The 19,521-nt window shown below is 42.5% G+C and overlaps 2 protein-coding genes across 6 annotated transcripts; one reads left to right on the forward strand and one right to left on the reverse strand.

The window, feature by feature from the left end:
- The first annotated feature begins 541 nt into the window (after positions 1-541).
- LOC121309470 (cell adhesion molecule 1-like) lies at positions 542-5,742 on the forward strand. 4 transcript variants are annotated; one of them, XM_041242417.1, is made up of 7 exons: positions 542-750; positions 1,576-1,875; positions 2,025-2,312; positions 2,514-2,810; positions 3,263-3,370; positions 4,794-4,876; positions 5,306-5,742. In XM_041242417.1, exons 1-7 carry the CDS (start codon positions 657-659, stop codon positions 5,384-5,386), a joined length of 1,251 nt encoding a protein of 416 aa, XP_041098351.1. In that variant the 5' UTR covers positions 542-656; the 3' UTR covers positions 5,387-5,742. The 4 variants fall into 4 exon arrangements, with proteins under 4 accessions (XP_041098351.1, XP_041098349.1, XP_041098350.1 ...); XM_041242415.1 differs by having other exon boundaries at positions 543-750; positions 4,797-4,876; positions 5,303-5,742; XM_041242414.1 differs by having other exon boundaries at positions 546-750; positions 5,303-5,741.
- A 1,338-nt stretch (positions 5,743-7,080) lies between these two features.
- LOC121309463 (high affinity cGMP-specific 3',5'-cyclic phosphodiesterase 9A) lies at positions 7,081-19,088 on the reverse strand. Of its 2 annotated transcripts, XM_041242405.1 has the most exons (20): positions 17,573-19,088; positions 16,885-17,125; positions 14,669-14,739; positions 14,457-14,534; positions 14,273-14,316; positions 14,082-14,136; positions 13,771-13,841; positions 13,304-13,388; positions 12,489-12,570; positions 12,228-12,302; positions 11,652-11,738; positions 11,430-11,534; positions 11,006-11,088; positions 10,471-10,627; positions 10,106-10,219; positions 9,862-9,966; positions 9,601-9,729; positions 9,197-9,292; positions 8,182-8,258; positions 7,081-7,484 (listed from the first exon to the last, which is right to left on the reverse strand). In XM_041242405.1, the coding sequence occupies exons 2-19, from the start codon at positions 16,951-16,953 to the stop codon at positions 8,208-8,210; spliced, it is 1,557 nt and encodes a 518-aa protein (XP_041098339.1). In that variant the 5' UTR covers positions 16,954-17,125; positions 17,573-19,088; the 3' UTR covers positions 7,081-7,484; positions 8,182-8,207. The 2 variants fall into 2 exon arrangements, with proteins under 2 accessions (XP_041098339.1, XP_041098337.1); XM_041242403.1 differs by lacking the exon at positions 17,573-19,088 and having other exon boundaries at positions 16,885-17,272.
- Positions 19,089-19,521: the final 433 nt, after the last annotated feature.

Below are 19,521 nucleotides of genomic sequence, written 5' to 3' on the forward strand. Positions count from 1 at the left end.
CTTAGATTTGGTTATTCACATATGATTTTTTATAAGTATTTATTGTGGCTGCTTTGTCAAACATGATCTATATGTCAGTGAGTTCATATTTTCTTTGTACTACCTTGGCCTAACGAATGCGTGGAAGTCAAGGGGTTCTGCTCTGGGCTGTCTCTAAGTAACTGTGATATCCCCAAACACGGTTTCTTTAAAAATAACAAAACTACAACGGTCAATCCGACCACGAACACAGGAGTAAAAACAAGTAATGCGTGTTCAAGACACACGTACCGGGAGTATTACATAACTTCCAATAAATAGCGTCGCAGTCGAAAAGAGAGGCTTGCATTTGGTAAGGCTCGTGGTTGAGCGTCATCTTAAACAGGAGCGGTTTTAAGCAGGCTTCTTTTAGACTGAAACTTTCCATTAAGACAAATAAAAACAAACCTAGGTGCCTTTAAAAGTAGTGCGCAAACGTATTGGTGGTGCACACTGATGAGGTGTTCCTTACCCTCAAAACCTGTTACTCTTCCCTTGTTAAAACCACACAGCACAGCTCCCTGGTGTGTGTCGCTGTGCTGGGTTTTACTGTTTAGAAATCCGCTGCACTCGCAGGAGTACCTTGGCTTCTGGGCTTCGGAGGTTCGGCTTGGTTGGTGGGATGTGGAAATTGAGGAATGCTTTTAAGAGCAGACATGTTGAGGAATCAGGTTCTCCTTTTTGTCCTCGCGGTGGGGCTCAGGGCTCTAGAAACTCAAGCTTCTGGGAGAGGTACAAGTATTTATTTACTTAATGCGTTCATTCTGCACACTCATGCTAGATCCTTAACTGCAGCATTAGGGCACAGCAAACAGGCTTTATCATACGCTAACCACAGGATTGGTGTAAGTAGGTGGTTTGTGCATTCTTTAATAGAGAAATAGGATTGTCAGACTATCTTAATAAAAGAAAACACAAATTCTATGTTAACCTGCATTGATGACCTTACACTGTCATGCACTGCAAAATAGTAAACACACGTTTTATATAATAGATTATAAACACATTTGAGACTGTGTTTGGATAGTTTTTGACTGTACTTCAGACACACAAAAAAGTGTGACAAATTAAATATCATACCATAATAATAATATAATGTGTTTACAATCTGTTGCATTAAGACTTCGGTTTAACTTGTAAATGCTTGACTTATAGTGTGAACTCAGTGATATAATTAAGAACCGGTCACTATTCAGATTCTACAATATAATAAATAATTAACTCTGCGTTGCAATCAATTACATGCAAATAGGAATTTGTTCTTGGTTTTCTGGTGCTTCTGTGTTTGATGCTTTCCGCTAAGCTATTTACTTAATTTACTTATTAATCGAAATACTACAAAACATACTACAAAAGAGATCACAGGGCACTGGCACAGATATTCTTTCTTGAAAAGAATATTTTGCGCATATCTGCAAACGTATGTAAACCCTGCTTTCATGGTTAAGATCTGGCATGGCTTAGAAAATCAAAAAAAGGACATCAGGTGTTCTACCGAGGGACGCTGTTACGATTCTATTGTACATATATTTCCTTTCTTATTTCTAACATGTATAGGGATTAGACACCTCTACCAACCCCCCTTGATCACTGCACTGGTGGGAGACACAAGAACAGTAAACTGCACCTTTGAGTGCGCAGAAAGCGAGAGGGCTTTCGGCAAATGGGAAAGAATGACTTCGAACCAATCAGTCGACAGGATTTCTTTAATCTGCACTGCGCTGATGTCTGCCTGCACTGTAACAATGGAAATTAAGAACCTCACACTCCAGCACACGGACACCTACTTCTGTGCAGTAAAGCCTCCGGATGCTGCTGCGGAGACGACCGGCAATGGGACAAGAATAATTGTTTATGGTAGTTTTTTTTTTTTTTTTTTTTTAAATATATGCATTTGTACATATCGCATCAGCTTTTGTTCTTGTGCAAAGTAAGCAAACAGCTGCGTGAATTCATAGCCATCGACGTCAACATGCGATTTAGCAATGTCCCCTTCTGTTTCTTAGAAAAAGTGGTCTCAGTCGAGGAGGTGGTGGTCGGGGGTGAGGAGTTGGAGCTGAACTGCTCTGCCACTGGGTTTTACCCGGAGGAGATCGCATTCACCTGGACAAGGGGAGCACTCCACAGTGCCGTTCAGAACAACAGAGTCAACCACGCCGACGGGACCTTCAGCGCCTACAGCCGGCTTAGATTCACGCCTGACCCCGCGGACAACGGGGCTACTGTGGGGTGTCACATCAACCACAGCTCACTCTCAGAGACCCTCACTCGACTGACTACGCTCAATGTGACGTGTACGTATGGAAATGGTTCATTACTTCTCATGCGCGTTGTGTCCGTACCATCACAAGGCGCACACTAGTGGCTGTAAAGAATAACCCGTTAGGGTACACTGGTGTAAGAAACTAACGTTAGACCAAATGTTTTGGCTCCTGATAGCTTAACCTCCAACAAATGCTTTCTCTGAAGTCTTGATTTGCTCTTCACTGACACAGATAGCCCCAGATCCTTCAACGTGACTTACAGCATCGATTCGAAGACTCCACAGCCTGTAGAGAAAGCTGGAATCTATGCCCCTGAGATGTCAACCCTGCGGTTGCACTGTGCATTCCAGAGCAATCCACAGTCATCTGTTTCCTGGCTAATAGAGCGCAATTCCGCAGCAGATTTCAAAAGTGCGCATCTGGTGATAGATGGAGTGAGAGTGGAGGATGAGGGGACATACTGGTGCATGGCAAATAACAGCAACGGAGCAGGCAACAGCAGTGTGGCAGTACGGGTTAAACCCAGAGGTAAGAGTGCAGCAAAGCACTGCACAGCTGCTTGTGTTATTATTGTTGTAGAGGTGTACCTGAATGGTGAAGGAGCCTTCCTGGTTTTCATGGTTCATAATAACACTAGTTTGATTTTGCATGAAAGCCGTCAAGACCCAGCAGCAGTTACATGTACAGTAATGAGAAATATTGACTGCTGGTTCACAATGATTAACACATCAGCCATTCAATTCTGTGAGTTTGAGTAGCGATTATCAGATTCATAGCAGCTTTACATAACTGTACCCTAACCCTTTCATGCATGGCGACCTCATATGGGGACATATAGATTAAGCTCTCTTCTGGTCTTTATATGGGGACATATGGAAGAAACAAATGAGAGACTCTTATGAGGCCAGGAGATATGGAAACAAATGTAACCACTGTTGTATTTATTTAGGAATTAAATGCTTGGTTTGTTTTACTTGCAGTGCCTTCACTTCCTTTCATTTTCATCGTGGTTCTGACTTCCTTAACCGTCCTGGTGATTATAGTGACCATGGTAAGCAGTAAATCCCAGGATAAAAGGAATCCAAAGGGTAAGCGGGACAGCTTTTCCACTAACACTTTACATTGTTATTAATACAGTAGGAAAATATATATGCATAAAGTATGTTTCAGTAATTGATGTGAAGGTAAAATGGTCTATTCGTTTAGTGAATTACTGCAGTGTATTTGCTCGCTAAGTAATGTCGCGATAAAAACACGTTTACACTGCATTTGCCCAGCTGTATATAAATTGCACCATCTTTTAAAAAAAGCTTAATTTGGTGTAATTCACGGTTAGATAAAAAAGAACTATAGCGATTCGAAAAACTGGGCTACTTTCCAAAAAAAACAACAAGAGTCTCATCGGTACAACAAAAACGTACAATATCCTTGTTTTTAAACTAATGTTTGCAAAGTCGGAGACTATATATATCGCTGAGTATACATATATATATATATATATATATATATATATATATATATATATATATATATATATATATATATATATATATATATATATATATATCTACCAAAATAAACACCGTGGAGCCTGCATGCAAGTGCTATATCTGTCAATACAAAGCATGTGTCGTGTCAGCGGCTCCCAGCCCACTGCACAGAACCTTCTGCTTTTGCTGTAACTCCGGAGTTATTTAAAGAATGCTCTTTTCTGCATTACAAATATTTAATTAGGAATAGGTCCCTATAGGCCGTGTTTTCGAGAAGTTAGCTCTGGTCTTTAATTAACTCTGAATGTTTTAAAGATGAAAATGCAACATTCTGTTTATTTATAAACCAACAGCGGCAACAAGATATAAATTACTCGAGACTGTCAAGTCAACCCAACTTTTTTTTTTCAACAAAGAAAAAACTGAGATAAAGACACAGGGCTCCCGGGTTATTAATATTTCACGATCTGTTAACCCACAAAACCAGTTCTGCAACAGTAATTTATACCTGTCCTGGATTTTACTGTATAGAGGCAAAGAGACTTGGAATTAAATGCATCTTACAGTTTTTGTATAAGATCATTGCAACTGTTCTGCACGTGTTACTTGGTACATATTCTGTACCCCGTTCAGTTTCCAATCTGAGCTCTACCTGTACTGTACAGTTTAGGCCTCTGATTTCACTGTATAAACCCTACATTGCTCTCACCTCCTTAAATGAAGGCTTGACTGTTATATTCATGTTTCATGGCATATGCCATGAGGCTGCTGTTAACTATCTAACACAGTCACTTATCATTGCACTTCTACATTTCAGAAGTGCAGTACGGGTTAATATACAAAAGGAAGCAAATGAAGGAGTCTAGAAACAGTCATTTTAAATTCTACTTCATTGCATTTCGAATACAGTGAGCTGTGTTCACAAAGCCTACAGCATCAGTGTGCAAAGGAATGTGGCTCACTGCGTTTTTCAATACTGGCCTTTTTAAAAGCAAGCGGGTATCTGTGCCTCCTTCCATAGCAGAGAAGCAGGAGGTGGTCTTTTCGGAAGTAAGATTTGTAATGGGCACACCCCAGCCAAAAGCCCACTGCCAACTGCCTACGGTAAGCAATGATAATAATAACGAACAAAGAGAGGCACTGATGAGCGGCGGGCTGACTGGCCCACACATGCAGCTCACCATGGCTCCATTGTTCCATGGTTACTCATCGTATAACAACGAGTGCTTGTGTATGAGACGAATGCACCCAAATCAATTGTCATGTAACTGTAACTAGAGGGCGCATCAAGTGTACTCGGGAGACAGCAGCCTGCCAGGCTTGTATAACAATCTTGACTCATTTTGAAGACTCTTATGTCGTCATACATGCAATGCAACAGCTACCATATCCATGCATTAAATTAAACAATCATCAAACAGCATTGTCATAAAATCTAAGTAAACTATATAAATGTCTTACACTGGCAGACAAGCCTTTTGATTCGTATGTTTTACAATGCCTTACTGTTTCCTGATCTGATGTTCCTAGAAGGATCTGGGCTCGGGAGGATCAAGCCGGATGAATACTGTGTGCCCTCTGGTCAGTCTCTCCAGTGGGCCGGACAGAGAGTGAAGACACACTGCACTGGCCCTCCTAGGTGCTGTGCAGACGGCAGCTCACAGATGCAGCGTTGTCTTTGCTTGTTTGTCTGAAAGCGAGTGAATGCCAGTTCAAGAGTCCCGCTGTTTGAAGAGCACTCCAAAATGAATTCCACTGTTGCACACCTATGCTGTGTGAATATGGCTTTATGTGTGCTTTTCAATTGGTATTTCTGATCTGCATTGTAAATGATCTCCCTTTCAAGTTAACAAGTTAATAAACACATTACTTAAAAGGCTTTAAAAAAAAAAACGTACTGTGATTATTTCTATAGTGAGTTGTTAATTAAACCTTTACTGCTATTTTAGCCACTGTTTTCTGGTGACGCTGTTATTGTCAGTTTCTGCACCCCCACAATTCTCATTCAAAAACCCTCAAATGATAGCAAGATATTTATTGTTTTATTGATTTATACAGCTCTAGCATATAAGAGAAAATAATTATACATTAGGTATCAAAAAGAAAAGGAAATAAAAGAAATTCCTAACAGCATTTTTCTATTTGGATGTGGGATACAATCATACAGTCTATGCCACTTTTAAAAATGCAATAGCAAACTTTTTTTTTTCCCTCAAACATGTGCACAAAAATAGTGAAATAATCCAGATACAACTACGCTTAAAATACAACCTTATAAACACGCTAGGTGTGCTAGACTACAGTTTCAAAACATTATATAAAAAGTGATTGTCTAAAGCAAAAATTGGCTAAGGCCTGGATCAAATCAAAAGTATGGCGCTGCCATGACCATTATTCAGCATAACTATGGCACTGCCATAAACTTTGAACCGACTGAGGCCTAAGTCAGGGTTTTGGTCTCAATAAATTATTCATGCCGGAACCAAACATTGTGTCATTGCTGCTTCTGTTAGCAGTTTTGGAAAAACAGTGAAAGATGCAGAGTTTATAGTTTCCTCTGAAAGAGTCATTAAACACTGGAGGACACTATTACCAGATGACTGACCCAGAGCAAAGAGCTGCTCTTTATTGCTGTACCTTCAGAGGTGTTTGTAAAGTTACCAAACCTTTTCCAAATGAAAGGGTGAGCTGATGGAAGTGAAAACTGACTGAAGAAAGCTTTTTGCTTTTAGATTTTTTGCTTTAGGCCGTCAATAGGCACAAAGTTGAATTTCTGTAAAAATATATATATATATATATATATATATATATATATATATATTATATATATATATATATATAATAAGTTGAAGGGAATAACTTCTCAGCAGTGACCTGACTGGGAATCGTGTTCCTGAAACAACACTGTATCATGGATGAGTCACCACTGCTCTCCAGTGGCACGCATTTTCAGTACCTTCGGTGACCAACGGTCAATTCAGATTTCATTGTACGTAAATACATTCAAAGATGTGTCCTAAGTATTGCTACCTATATGCAGCAACAGCTTTGCAGTTCCCCAGGAATCCCCTATACATATATACATGCATATATGTACAGCTATGGCCAAATGCTTTGCATCACCATCCCCTAGGATTTCAGGATTGAGACATAATTAAAATAGTATGTTAGATGTGACATTATTCAGCAGGTTTCATTTGACTTTCTGAAGCGAAATTTGATAATTCTATTGGGTGATGCAAAACTATTGGCCATATAAATATATATATCTTTATATATATATATATATATATATATATATACCTGACGATTTAAATAGAAAGGAATAGCAGATCATTAATTATGTAATAAATGACATTGCAAACACATTAATTGATTTAAAAGTTAGTATTGTTACCATGGCATCAAAGCCTACAAGTACCTCCACTGTTTGTTTTCACACACACACTCCCTTGGCAAAGGCATGTTAAACACACCGAGACGGTGGGAAGCTTGTCTCTTTCAGGGTGTCTTTATTGTGTAACTAATGCTACCTAGAATGAAGCGTTACCAATAACTAATTCCAAAATCCTTTGTAGGAACAAATCCGCTGGACTGTGAAACTCTCCGACCACTGCTGTGAGTGGCTCATGAAGGAAGACTCAATCCCACAGCGCCAGCCTCAGCTGGAAGGCCTGTTGAGATCCCCAAACCGAACGGACAACCACGATCCCTGCAACGAAGCACACAGCGACAAGAAAGAACAATGACACAGGAACGAGATTTCTGCGTGAGGTTTCAAACAACGAAGCGTCTCAAAGCAAGCATGACTAGGAAACAGCTTCTAACAACTTCAGAGGACATGGCTTATTTTAGCAGGGTCACGCTTATAGCAGGTATCGCTGTCTTTGCTCGCAGTCAGCTAGACAATTATTCGTTTTATATTTATTTACTATTTACTATGCTGGGTGCAGCCAGGATAAAAAAACGAGGACAATACTCTGGGATTTCAATTTGTTGCAATCGTCTGTGCCCTGATTATCAAGCTCTTGTGGCAGCACAAAGTCTCACCACTTCCTGGCTTCCATGCCAAAGAAACCCCAAGCCAAAGCAACAGCTGGGTTTGGATGCTTTTGGCTACAATTGATGACGAAGCTGCGGTCGGCTTGGTAAAGTTGTAAAGCTAATCTGAAAATAACTTCTGTACTGTACGTGAAAGCACCGTAGGAAACGTCTGACTGCTGCCTTACAGTGATGACAATTTTGTGCTGTCGCAAAAGCGGAGTAAATATAGCTCTGTTGTGGCAAGCACTGCCCTGAAGCAGAAATTCAGAACGGCAGGGGGAAAAGGCGTAAACAGTGTCCTCCACAAAGAGGCACAAGAGAAGGTGCTCAAGATTAGCACTACAGTTCACTACTAATTTACTTACACAATACCACACTGGCGAGGGCTTTCCTATTTCTTCTTCCCTCCTAGTGACATATTTTCAGTTTTTTTCTTCTGTGCCTCATATAGAACAAAAGACACACCTTAATGTTAGCATATACTGCAGTCAGTACGATTCACAGCACCCAACCCGAGTCAGGCACTCCGAGATTCAGCAGGCCTGTTAGGTTCAACTTTCTGTTTATTTTATTATTAAATTAAACATGTAGAAGGTAATCATCAGCTGTTATTAAATAAATAATAATAATAATAATAATAATAATAATAATAATAATAATAATAATAATAAATATAATAATAATAATATAATAATAATTTCAATGTTTATTTATTTATTTATTTAGTTAGTTAGTTAGTTAGTTTATGTGACCATTCTGGTAAATATACCCCAAAGGATATATCTGGTAATTAATTCCAACTACTGTGCAGAATATACTAAGAGAAAACTTAACACAAAAACAGAATAGTTCAACTATTTCCACTGCTCAGTATTAAACACAGATTGTCAGATTATTCTTATTTATTGACTTGTTTTGTTTTCTGTTTATTTATTAATCTGTTTAACGTTTTGGGTCACAGTGAAGCTGATTGCTGGCGGTCCTGAAAGGAGCCAGGTGGAAGGGAGAGGGAGGGGGACAGGATGGGAGAGGGAGGGGGTAGGGTGTGGTACTCTCCTTCCCAGGTCCCACACTCTCCTTCCCCCCTCCCAGAGGGAGGGGGGCAGGGTGTGAGACACTCTCCTTCTGGGAGAGGGAAGGGGGCAGGGTGGGAGAGTCCCACCCTCTCCTTCCCCTCGAGGGACCCTCTCTGGGAGGGAGGGGGGGCAGGCTCTACCCCATGTCCGACCCTCTCCATCCACCCGGGACCCTCTCCCCTCCCCCCCGAGGGGAGGGGGGGCCCCCTGTCCCGACCCTGGCAGGTGGGGGGATCCCCCCGTCCGACCCTCTCCCCCCCTGGGAGGGGGGGGGGGGCTGGCTGGGAGAGGGAGGGGGGGCTACCTCGGTCATGGCATCGTCGATTTGCTTCAGCTCCTCGTAGTGATCACGGGAGTCTCTCAGCGGCTGCACCATGATCTCCTCGATCTGAGGGAACAGCTGAGAGGGACACCAGGAGAGACGTTCACACTGAGCACATGCAACAGCACCCTCAATGACACAAACACAGGCACTCCTGCTGTATCTGCCAGCTTCCAGCACACTGCAGAGTCTGTTTCAACAGTCTCAACAGTGACAGATTACTACCGCCACCCTGACAGTAACTACATTAGCATTATTAATACATTCAGAGCGCATCCTGCTTGTGAATATCCTGCTGGAGGTCGTGCTTGTGGCACTGATCGATAACGACAGAAAAGCTAGCCAGAAAAAAAAAAAGGATTCCCTAAAATCCCTGTGGCACGCACCTTCATGACCGTTTCAAACATGGGGATCAGAACGAATTTGATGAAGCCGATCTGAGCCGTGGGCTTGGTGACTTTGTCCCGGTCCATGAAGGGAGCTACTGGGAGCCCTTCCGACTTCTCCCGGTCACTCTGCAGGAAGGGACGAAACGGATCAGAATGAAGAGGAACACAGTGACGCATTACAGCCCAAGAGGTGTCCCCACTTTGCAGTGCCCACTTTGAGCTCTCCCCCTGCCCTGTATCCCAGCCAGTCTGCTGTACCTGCATGAAGTACTCCTCTAGCAGGCAGTCCACCCAGGGCTCTGCCACTTCTGTGGGTCGCACCTCATTGGAGATGTCACAGCACTTAATCAGCACCATCTTCAACTAGAGAGAGGCAAGCAGAGCATTCATTTAGGATACAACTCAAACCGCATTGCCAAAAGAAACCTCTGCAGCATCACACTATCTTCACAGGCAGCGTTTCTTTGTTATTAGCGTCGTTTTCTGTTTCTGCGCTACTCACACAGGTCACATGCTCCTCGTTTGTAAAGTCAAAGTTGTCCACTTTCTGTTTGAAAGAGTCTAGTATCTCTCCGTGGCGGGCCATGTCAGTGGCTAGGACCAGGGTGATGATGGCCTGTGAAGAACAGCAAACAGACAGTGAAATAAGCCTGCAGCGGCTTGTCTTAGAAAGAAAAAATACAAACCAATGGCTTTCCATATACTAAAGAATAATGGAATACCAACTGGCAGCCTCATTTAGACAAGCATTTCAAGAGCTCTTAACTCCGCCCATGCCCCGACCCTGCCCCACCCCTACCCCATCCAAGCCCTGCCTATGCCCCACCCATGTCCAGCCTATGCCCCTCCCCATGCCCCGCCCCTCACCTGTCTGATCTGCTTGAAGACCTCGGAGTCCACATTGCCAAAGATGTTGCACTCCGGCTGGGTGAGGATTTGGAAGGCCACGGCGCAGTGGTGGTTCTCCAGTGGAGAGATGTCATTGTAGCGGACAGCCAGCTCCGTGCGCGCGTTGATCTGATAACTGGGGCAAAGAGACATGAACGCTTTCAAAATCATCATCGTCATACTGCATTTTCCTTTTTATGTAACCGGAAATACGACTCCCATTGCATAGCAGTTTCACCCGTGCCTGGTTTTACTAAGAGCTTGATTAGTCCCCGTGTGTATAGGTAAAAAGCTCAGGTGTCTTATGAAATAGTAAAAACAGGAATGGATCAAACTGCTATTCAACGGGAGTCTTATTTCCATCGCTGTACTGTATCCAAGATTGAAATAAAAAGAAGGGTGACTACAGAGTATTCAGACGCTTCAAACAGACCTCTCCCTCTTCAAGATCTTAGCTCCCTGGAGCTTGTCTGATCTCCGCTCTGTTCAACGACAGGGCTGCTGCTCTACTCACGTGTTGTTGTAGCCGGGGTGATCCAGGTCGTGGCACACTGCTGCAGTCATGAGAATCCCCATGTCAGTCTGGGTCAGCTTCTCCTAGACAGAATAAACAAGAAGTGTTTACGACATACACCACAGCAAACATCGTGCTGGGGAGTTACAGCACGTCAGCAGAGAGCACACTCGCTTGTCTCGTGATTCTAGTCGAACTTGCATGCCGCGGGTAAAAGTGCAAGACATTCTCGACCAAAACAATAAAAAAAAACGTCAAGATTGAGGCTTGCGGAAGTAGAGTGAAGCGAACTGTTATACATACTTAGTTGTCTCATCATATTTACGACGGTATGCTGTACTGCCCTTTGCATATTGCTTGCTTGAGCGCATCTATGACTGGGTGCGACTGGCTGTGTGCCGCAGTCCATGTTATAGCACGTTACCTGCAGGTTGCACAGGTGAATCATGCCGTACATCATCTGGCTGACGCAGAAGCAGTGACGGAAGTTGTGGAAGGGGTTGTTGCGGTAGTTCTCCTGAATGCTCAGCTGGGGGCGCAAGAGAGCCGGAGAGGTTAATCAGCACATTGCCCATATATACTGGTCTGCCTGCACGGCAAAGGTGTGGGGTTAGGAAGCCCCAGTGTTGTAATGTGATGCCCTTACCAGCCAGCGTTTTAGTGTGATTGGGTTCATGTTGAACTCCTTTACCAGGCCCAGATCATGGTACATATACTCCAAACAGCTCAGCATCTGCACAGAGATCAACACAGAACACATCACTGGTGCACAGCTGCGCGCAATCACATCCTGGATCTATTACTCTCGCTCAATGTGGAAAAAATAACAATGCTTCATTCACTGTTCAATTCATGCAAAATTTCAGATTTCAAATGGATTTTCATAACCGGGACAGAACCATTGAGATATGCATTTCATTTCCAAGGGGATCCTGGCAGAAAACATACAAAGTCAATCATCTAGTCTCCCCCTTTCAACACTGTTGCAACATATGACAATATGACAGAGCATGCTGAAAAACCATTTCTGGTTCTAATTGCAGATCTAGAGCAGCATTTGAGTTCATTTGAAAGGCGCATCATACAAAAGAGGCATTATTATCGGCCATCAGATGGCTCAGTAGTACAAAAACAATGCCGTCTATAGACTGAGTGGGCTAACCAGAATGCATGCCAGTTCAAAGTGGGGCACATGCCAATGGAATATCTGTGCTTCTCCCACCTCATTGTGTTCCCAGTGCCACACATCAAAGGTAGGCTTCTTCAGAGCCTCGATGGTCTCCTGGGACAGAGTGTACTGTGGACACAGAAACGACACCCTGGCGTCACAGAGCAGCACTGTCTGGACAGCTGCTTTTCAGAAATGTAATGGCACAGTATAGCGTGCAGCATTTTCCAAGTCAAGGAAGCCACGCAAATGTCAGATCTTAATATGTCTTGAAATGAGTCCTACTTCCTTTTTGCCGTCAGTTGCTTGAATTACCTTGGGATAGCTGGGGACATCCCTCCTGGGTGTCATCTTCTTACCATCATCAGGGAAGTTATACTTACAAGGGCAGTTCACTCTAAACCACAGACAAGAGAGACAATTCAAACTGCTGCTATAGGATTCTACCATTTATTAATGTGTACAGAGCCTTTCATACCACCATCTGAAAGCATTTTACACGAGTATGGACTATCAAGAAGTAGTACAAATGACAAAGTTATTATTATTATTATTATTATTATTATTATTATTATTATTATTATTATTATTATTATTATTATAAAATCCAAATAAAACAACTGAAGAAAACAGGAAATTAATTAGACTGATAAAACACAAGATTACAAAAATAAGCAAATCAAACTGATACTTGCAGGTCAGGTTAAAAAAAAAAGAGGCTAAACTATAAAAGAAAATCTTTAAGCAACATCTCTAATAGAAAAGGGCATTGCGGTCCACAATCTGGGGGCATTGTAACTAAATGCACTTTCTCCTCTCCTTCTCATTTGAACAGTTTAAAAGCTGTCTTTGCAGTTTGTTTTATACGGTTTTGATATGTCACGGAAGTCCAGATTAGCGCTGTTGATTCCAGTATCAAAGTCTTTCACATGCAAGCAGGTTTGCCATGCTCCTGTTCTGCTGTTCATCTTGGGGGTGTGATTAGGGGCCGGGGGAGGCGTCTTATCTTCTGGGATGGGACTAGGGAGCAGGGAGAGGGGTCTCACCTGATGGGGGTGGGATCAGGGGGGCAGGGGGAGGGGTCTCACCTGCTGGGGGTGGGATTAGTGAGCAGGGGGGTGGGATCTCACCTGCTGCCTCTGGAAGTCATCTCATCCCTGAGCTTCTTCAAGTCGTTCTTACACTTCTCAATCTCCACCACCTTCAGACCCTCCACTGAAAGTCAGACATGCAGCTCACAGTTCAGCTGGCTAACAATTTCCATCAACAGCTAATGGCACCCCTGTGTTTCCTCGCTTATTCTGTTGCGTTGTTTATAAACAATGAGTGAACTGTGTGATCGTGCAAGTTTGCAGCTCCGAGTTTGCCAGGAACTTACAGTACTACGTGTTTCTGTTTCTCATGGCACTGTTTTTAAGAAAAGTTAAATGTCTACACCTGCTGGCCTTATACTGTAACTGCAGCTGTCATTTCTGCAAGTCTGTATTTTCAACATCCAGTGACACTACAAATATACAGTGTGCAATTACAGTCCGGTATCCTTTGCCTTATTTTTGGCTGATTCAGTGCAGTGGTTTGTGTTTTTTTGTGTACTTACACTCCACTCTCTTCTCTAGCATGGCCAGTCTGTTCGTCACCTCTGTCTTCAGCTCGTTGATCCTAAAGGCTCTGCAAAATAAGTTAGATTGAATTGACAAGCATTTGCATTGGTAATACCCACAACCTTGGTACCGAGTGCGCAGGGGGGAAGATGTCTGTATACAAAATGCGTGTTCCTGTTTAAACTGCGCTAGCATTTCTGTAATTATTCATTTTATATAATACACTAAATATAAAGGCAAGGAAAGCTAAACTGTAAACACGCTAAGGATCGCATCATAAATATAGAGAGAGACAGATACGTATTACCTGCTGAACTGCTCAGCCACCTGGGACAAGACATTCTGAAACATGTCCTCTTTCTCTGCAGAGACAAACACAGGGAGGGTCAGTGTTACCCCGGTCCCTCCGCTCAATGCTGAACGGCTAACAGCGGCTATAAAGAACTGGATCCAGTTCCTAATGTAACAGTTCAAGTAAGAGCACGGCTGCTCCATTACCTCCCAGCTGACCAGTCGATAAAGGGACGACTTTGTACAGACTACTGTAAAACAAGAAGAAAAAGAAGAAAAAAAAAATCATAATTTCGAACTCATTCAGAAACTTCCATATTCTGAGACAGCTCAGCTGACCACAGCCGTGACGACGCTAGTTCTTCTGCCCCGGGTAGAATGTGCCGCTCACCTGCGGGAATTCGATGGCATTGTAGGGTCAATGGAAATGATGGCTCCTTCTCGGTCCACCAGCATGATTGCAGTGTTTCTAAAAGCGAAATGAAAACGCGTGTTCGGTATGATCGTATATAATAAGCACGTGTTTTGTACAGTAGGAAATGTATTGCAATGGGCTCTGTGTGTCATGCTGCGTTATATAGAGGCGCTGACCAGGGCACTGACCTGGGGATATTAGACGAAGAACACAGCAGCTCCTTGATATCACATGGACTGCAGTGTCGGCTGAACATCACCTGAGCAAAACAGACAGCAACAGTTAACCCTTTCAACACCGCAGACACGGAGACGGTAAGACCTGGGAACCATCTTACTGACTGTATTAGGGTTACCTTCAAAAGTTACCCCATTAGTGTTGAACGTGTGTAATATAGGGCGGGGTAAATATTGTACAGAAAGAAAGAAAGAAAGAAAGAAAGAAAGAAAGAAAGAAAGAAAGAAAGAAAGAAAGAAAGAAAGAAAGAACTGGTACACACTGCTAATAGGATCAGACACTCTCTCATTCCAATACGTTTGGATAAGCTGTGAAAGCTCGGCAGTGCGCATGCTCCGGGAGCAGCTGGTGAAGACAAACACACGCTCCTGCTACAAGCCCTTTGTCTCCTCTGTGGTTTACAAAAGGTCACTTACAGCTGCCCTCTTATCAATCAGCTGAACCTGCCTGACCTAGTTTTGAATCTGGGGATAAAATTAAAACACAGAAGCCCACCAGAGTCAGACAGACAGACAGACAGACAGACAGCGACGGAAATGATTGCTGTGGTTAGATGTGATTACAGTAAATGCACACACACACACACTGTGGCGAGATGCTGATTCCCCTTCACAAAACGTGAACTGTTTAAATATCTTTTATGATTTATTGCCAGCAGTTTGCTTTGAGTTGTGTGTGTGTGTATATATATATATATATATATATATATATATATATATATATATATATATATATATATATATATATATATATATATATATAAATGTTTTGTGATCAGTTTCCATTACAACATTGGTGATTAAAATTAGTATTGACTAGGTAAGTAGAATTGATTCTGGACATTGAAATCCTCCTCATGCAATCATTTTGCCAGCAGATTATTTTTTTTTTTAATGAAACGGCTGCAACAGGTTCTGCTGTGAAACACTATCTCTTACAACAGCAGATACAAAACATCCACTGCTGTGTTTGAACAAATACAGTACACACACAAAGCACTAAAGATTTCAACTTATGAATGACCTTGTACTCGTGTCCAGCATCATTCGTTACAAAGGATCGTGGAATGCGTACAGGTAATTAAACAGGAATTCACAGGGGGGCTGAATTCAGAGCGAATTGCGCCAGAACTCCGAGGACGCGCAGAAGATATTCAAGTGTCGTTCCTGTGGCAGTCAGCCAGGATTCACTGTGAATTTCGTTTCTGAAATGTTTTCTTCACTCTTTTGTAGCAACGCGGTCTATAAACTCGCGTCGCCTTCACAGGCCTCGCATAGAAATAATGCATGAGACTGGTGAGATGACCAGAGCCCTGCAGCGCGTCAAAGACAAACTGCAGTAAAGTCTGACAGCATGCCAGGCAGTCTGAGTATCCGTTTCCACTGGGTTTTAGCAGCCTTTATAATTATCACAATATCAGCTTTGCTCTAATCAGACATCAAGCTGTGTTCAAGCGGGTGTCTATCCAGTAGCACACTACAGCGATTGCGTCTTCGTGTGTGACAGCACCTGGCTGACTCGATCGATGCCCATTTTGAATAATAAGGGACATGTTGTACGGTAGGATCGGGTTTATGAAGCTGTTGCTTGATGTTTACTCGGCGCAATCACATGCCTGGCCCCGTGCTCAACAGAACTATTTCTCGACTGCCCTCAGTGTCTCACACGCTGCACCATAGTGAGGGAATATATAAATAGTGGGTCTTGGACAACACCTTTAAATAAGTACCAAATAACAAAAACAGAGATAAATATAGTTCATGCTTTTTTAAAATGCACAATGAAATTGCAAATAGTCACGTGACTTTAATTAATTAATTAATTAATATTATTATTATCATCATTATCATTATCATTATTATTATTATTATTATTATTATTATTATTATTATTATTATTATTATTATTATTATTATTATTATTATTATTATTATTAGTAGTATTTTGGTCACTGTAAGGATAGTGGTACAGCATGAACACAATGGAAATAGTAGCTTGCGATTGCCCACCTAGACTCTAGAGAGTTAGTTGCTGTGCTTGCTTGTTGCTCATGCCATTGAACGGATCTTATCACGGCACCAGTAGCAACAGCTATTAGCTTAACGTCATCAAAAACGAAACCACGAGCGCAGTTCCATTGCAGAGTGTTACAGTATTATTCTAATACCTTCTGCACCTTCCCTTCCACGTCCAGGTGGATGGTTCTGGGGGCGTAGGCTGAAGAACCAGATCCCATCTTGCTGTTTATTCTCCTTTTCTTCAGGTGTGGAAAAGAGGCTGCTGCAGGACAGATAAGGCCTGCTTGACGCTAGCCTTGGCTCTCTGGCTCCCTCCTCCTCTAGAGTCACAGACCCTGCTGTTGTCTTCCACGATTCTCTGGGTCAAAGCACTCACACAGGGCTTTACACCTTGTTTGTTCACCAGAAAAAAAAGCAGAGAGAATATTTCATGGTCAGATCTCCAACACCTGCAAACTCAAATATCCAAGATGACCCATATGCTAATGTGTACTAACGTAAATCGTGTTTGAATTTGTTTCAGAATACAGTTTCACAGAAGCCTAAAGATGTGTAAACAAGTACATTGTAAAAGAAAGGGTTTTAAAACGCTGTCTAAATATTGTCCATGATAGGAAATAAACATGCATTGTACCAGTACATAGAGATCTATTAAAACGAGCAAGATCGAAGAGTCTGTCCATTCGCACTCCACCGCAAAGAAGCACCGCAAGAGCTTCCAAAGTGGAAGCTTTTAGACTGCTGTGCTGAGAAACAAATATAATATTATCCTCATTCCGCAGGAGTTACCTCCACCTTTTTAAAGCAAACCCGTTTGTGTTACCTCTCTCTTCTTACTTGTATGCTTTCTGTTGTTTTTCTCTGTCAAACGATTTTAGGCTCCCAGTGTTGTTCCAGCAACAAACACAGAGCTAGCGTTAGCTGCCCTTCTCTGGAAGTGAAGAAGTAAGCTTCCCTTTCCTCTCGGCTCTGTCTCTTGCTGTGTCTGTGTTGCTTGTTCTCTCTGTCTGCAGGTGCAGCTGATGCACAGTGACAAGTAAAGGAGTAGTGAGGGGAGGGGAGGGGAGGGGGCAATGGTGGTGGAAGGATGGGACTAGTTTGAGTTTGATGTTCAATTTCCCTGCCGTTACCAAGGCACCGTTGCCAAGGAGAAGGAAGCGACAGTTCCTCGCTCGTTAGAGGCATCTTCATTGTGCTGTGTGGCGGGAGTGTCATGGATGGAATAAGTAGTGATTGCTGTCTGTGACTGCAGCTGAGCTACTGCCGTGCACAGTTCACCTGGGGGTCTGTGGGGGCCACAGAACCTGCAATAAAATGGGCAATGTCCTCATTCAGCAAAAAATATAGAGTGCCATTTTTTGAGTACCCAACAGTCAGCTAAAGCCAACGTTAAATCAAGTGTAATGAGTTGAGTGGTCAGCAGGTGGCTAAGACTAAGTTTAAATCGAGTGTAATGAATTTAGTGGCCAGCAGGTGGCTAAGACTAAGTTTAAATCAAGTGTAATGAGTTTAGTGACCAGCAGGTGGCTAGGACTACGTTTAAATGCCTGGAATTTTGTTAAAGTTTGGGTTATTTTTGGGGGAAAACAAATACTGTCATTTCACTGTTTCTTTTTTTTGCCTTGTTTTAAAGACTACGTCAATGTAATTTATCTTGCACATCTCTCATTCAAACAAGCAAGCAGCCATTGCTTGTAGTTTGGAGTAACCAGACCTCTTTGTGGACCTTAACATCACGCTAATGAGATCTTGTATAATTCATGTTGAGAAATTTGTTCAGGCTGAGGGTAAGGGCAGTTTTTTTTTTTTTCCACACACACGCACTATATTTTCAAGCACTCAGGTGTAGGACTATAAAAACAGTAGCTCTGCTCGATGTAAAAAAAACACATTCTATTTAGGTCAGAGAGATTGCTGTCACCTTCCATTGAAGCACAAGTGGCCGGGAGATGGGAGATCGCAGATGTTTTTGTCAGAGAAAGTCATTGACAGCCTCTTGAGCTGATGCTTAGCTTTCAGCTGGTCTCTGCTTTAAGCGCAGTCGTTGAGTCTAAAACTGTCCACAATATAGTAGCTGGAAGCACAATATGGGAATGCTGTTGTTAATGGGCAGGTTTGTTCTTTAAATATTTCTTCGATTTCATCATGAACCAAAAGGTTACAGAATAGGCTTAATATCGCACTGTGTGTAGGTCCTCGAAACAAGGTGTGTCTTTTCTGGTTTTATAAGTTTCTCTCATTCGGGTTTGCAGAAGCGATCTATCACGACATGCAGGAGATTGATGAACATGTTGGTTAATGCAGTCACCAGCTACCCTCCTACCTGCGTAACAGGCAACGCAAAAATGTTACACTTTTAAATGCACGTTACACTCAAGCTCAAGGGCCAATCAATGGGAATCAAGCTCTGGTTTAGATAAGGACTAGACGGTCATCATTGCAAAGGTTTAGAGACCTCCGGAGCTCATAATGAGGCATCTCCTTTCCAGAAGGTGACCTCTTCAGAGCAACCGGATAATCTGAAATAAGTGCATGTGCATCACTTGGGCAGGACCATGCACCTGTGTTTCTTTCCATTCCTTTTAATTCAAAAGGGCTTGGAAAACGTGCTTCAGCAGATAATCAGGTGGCTCTAACGCCACGTTCAATCTATATTGAATCAGGACAAGGTTGAATAGAGCTGCATCCTTATTTCAAGGAAGTCTTGGTGGCTTTGCAGTTCATGAATGCACAGGTTACTAGAAAAGCCACTCAACAGGGAAAAAACAAACTGCAGATTGCTGTGC

Source organism: Polyodon spathula, unplaced genomic scaffold (assembly GCF_017654505.1).
Source record: "Polyodon spathula isolate WHYD16114869_AA unplaced genomic scaffold, ASM1765450v1 scaffolds_1285, whole genome shotgun sequence".
Lineage (NCBI taxonomy): Eukaryota > Metazoa > Chordata > Actinopteri > Acipenseriformes > Polyodontidae > Polyodon > Polyodon spathula.

Coding starts and splice junctions, on each gene's coding strand:
- LOC121309470 (XM_041242414.1), top strand. CDS start 657: ATGCTTTTAAGAGCAGACATGTTGAGGAATCAGGTTCTCCTTTTTGTC. Junction 2,313..2,513: donor GACTACGCTCAATGTGACGT/GTACGTATGGAA, acceptor TCACTGACACAG/ATAGCCCCAGATCCTTCAAC. Junction 3,371..4,793: donor GGATAAAAGGAATCCAAAGG/GTAAGCGGGACA, acceptor CTCCTTCCATAG/CAGAGAAGCAGGAGGTGGTC.
- LOC121309463 (XM_041242405.1), bottom strand. CDS start 16,953: ATGGGATCTGGTTCTTCAGCCTACGCCCCCAGAACCATCCACCTGGAC. Junction 11,089..11,429: donor TTCACCTGTGCAACCTGCAG/GTAACGTGCTAT, acceptor TATTCTGTCTAG/GAGAAGCTGACCCAGACTGA. Junction 8,259..9,196: donor TCGACGATGCCATGACCGAG/GTAGCCCCCCCT, acceptor GTTCTATATGAG/GCACAGAAGAAAAAAACTGA.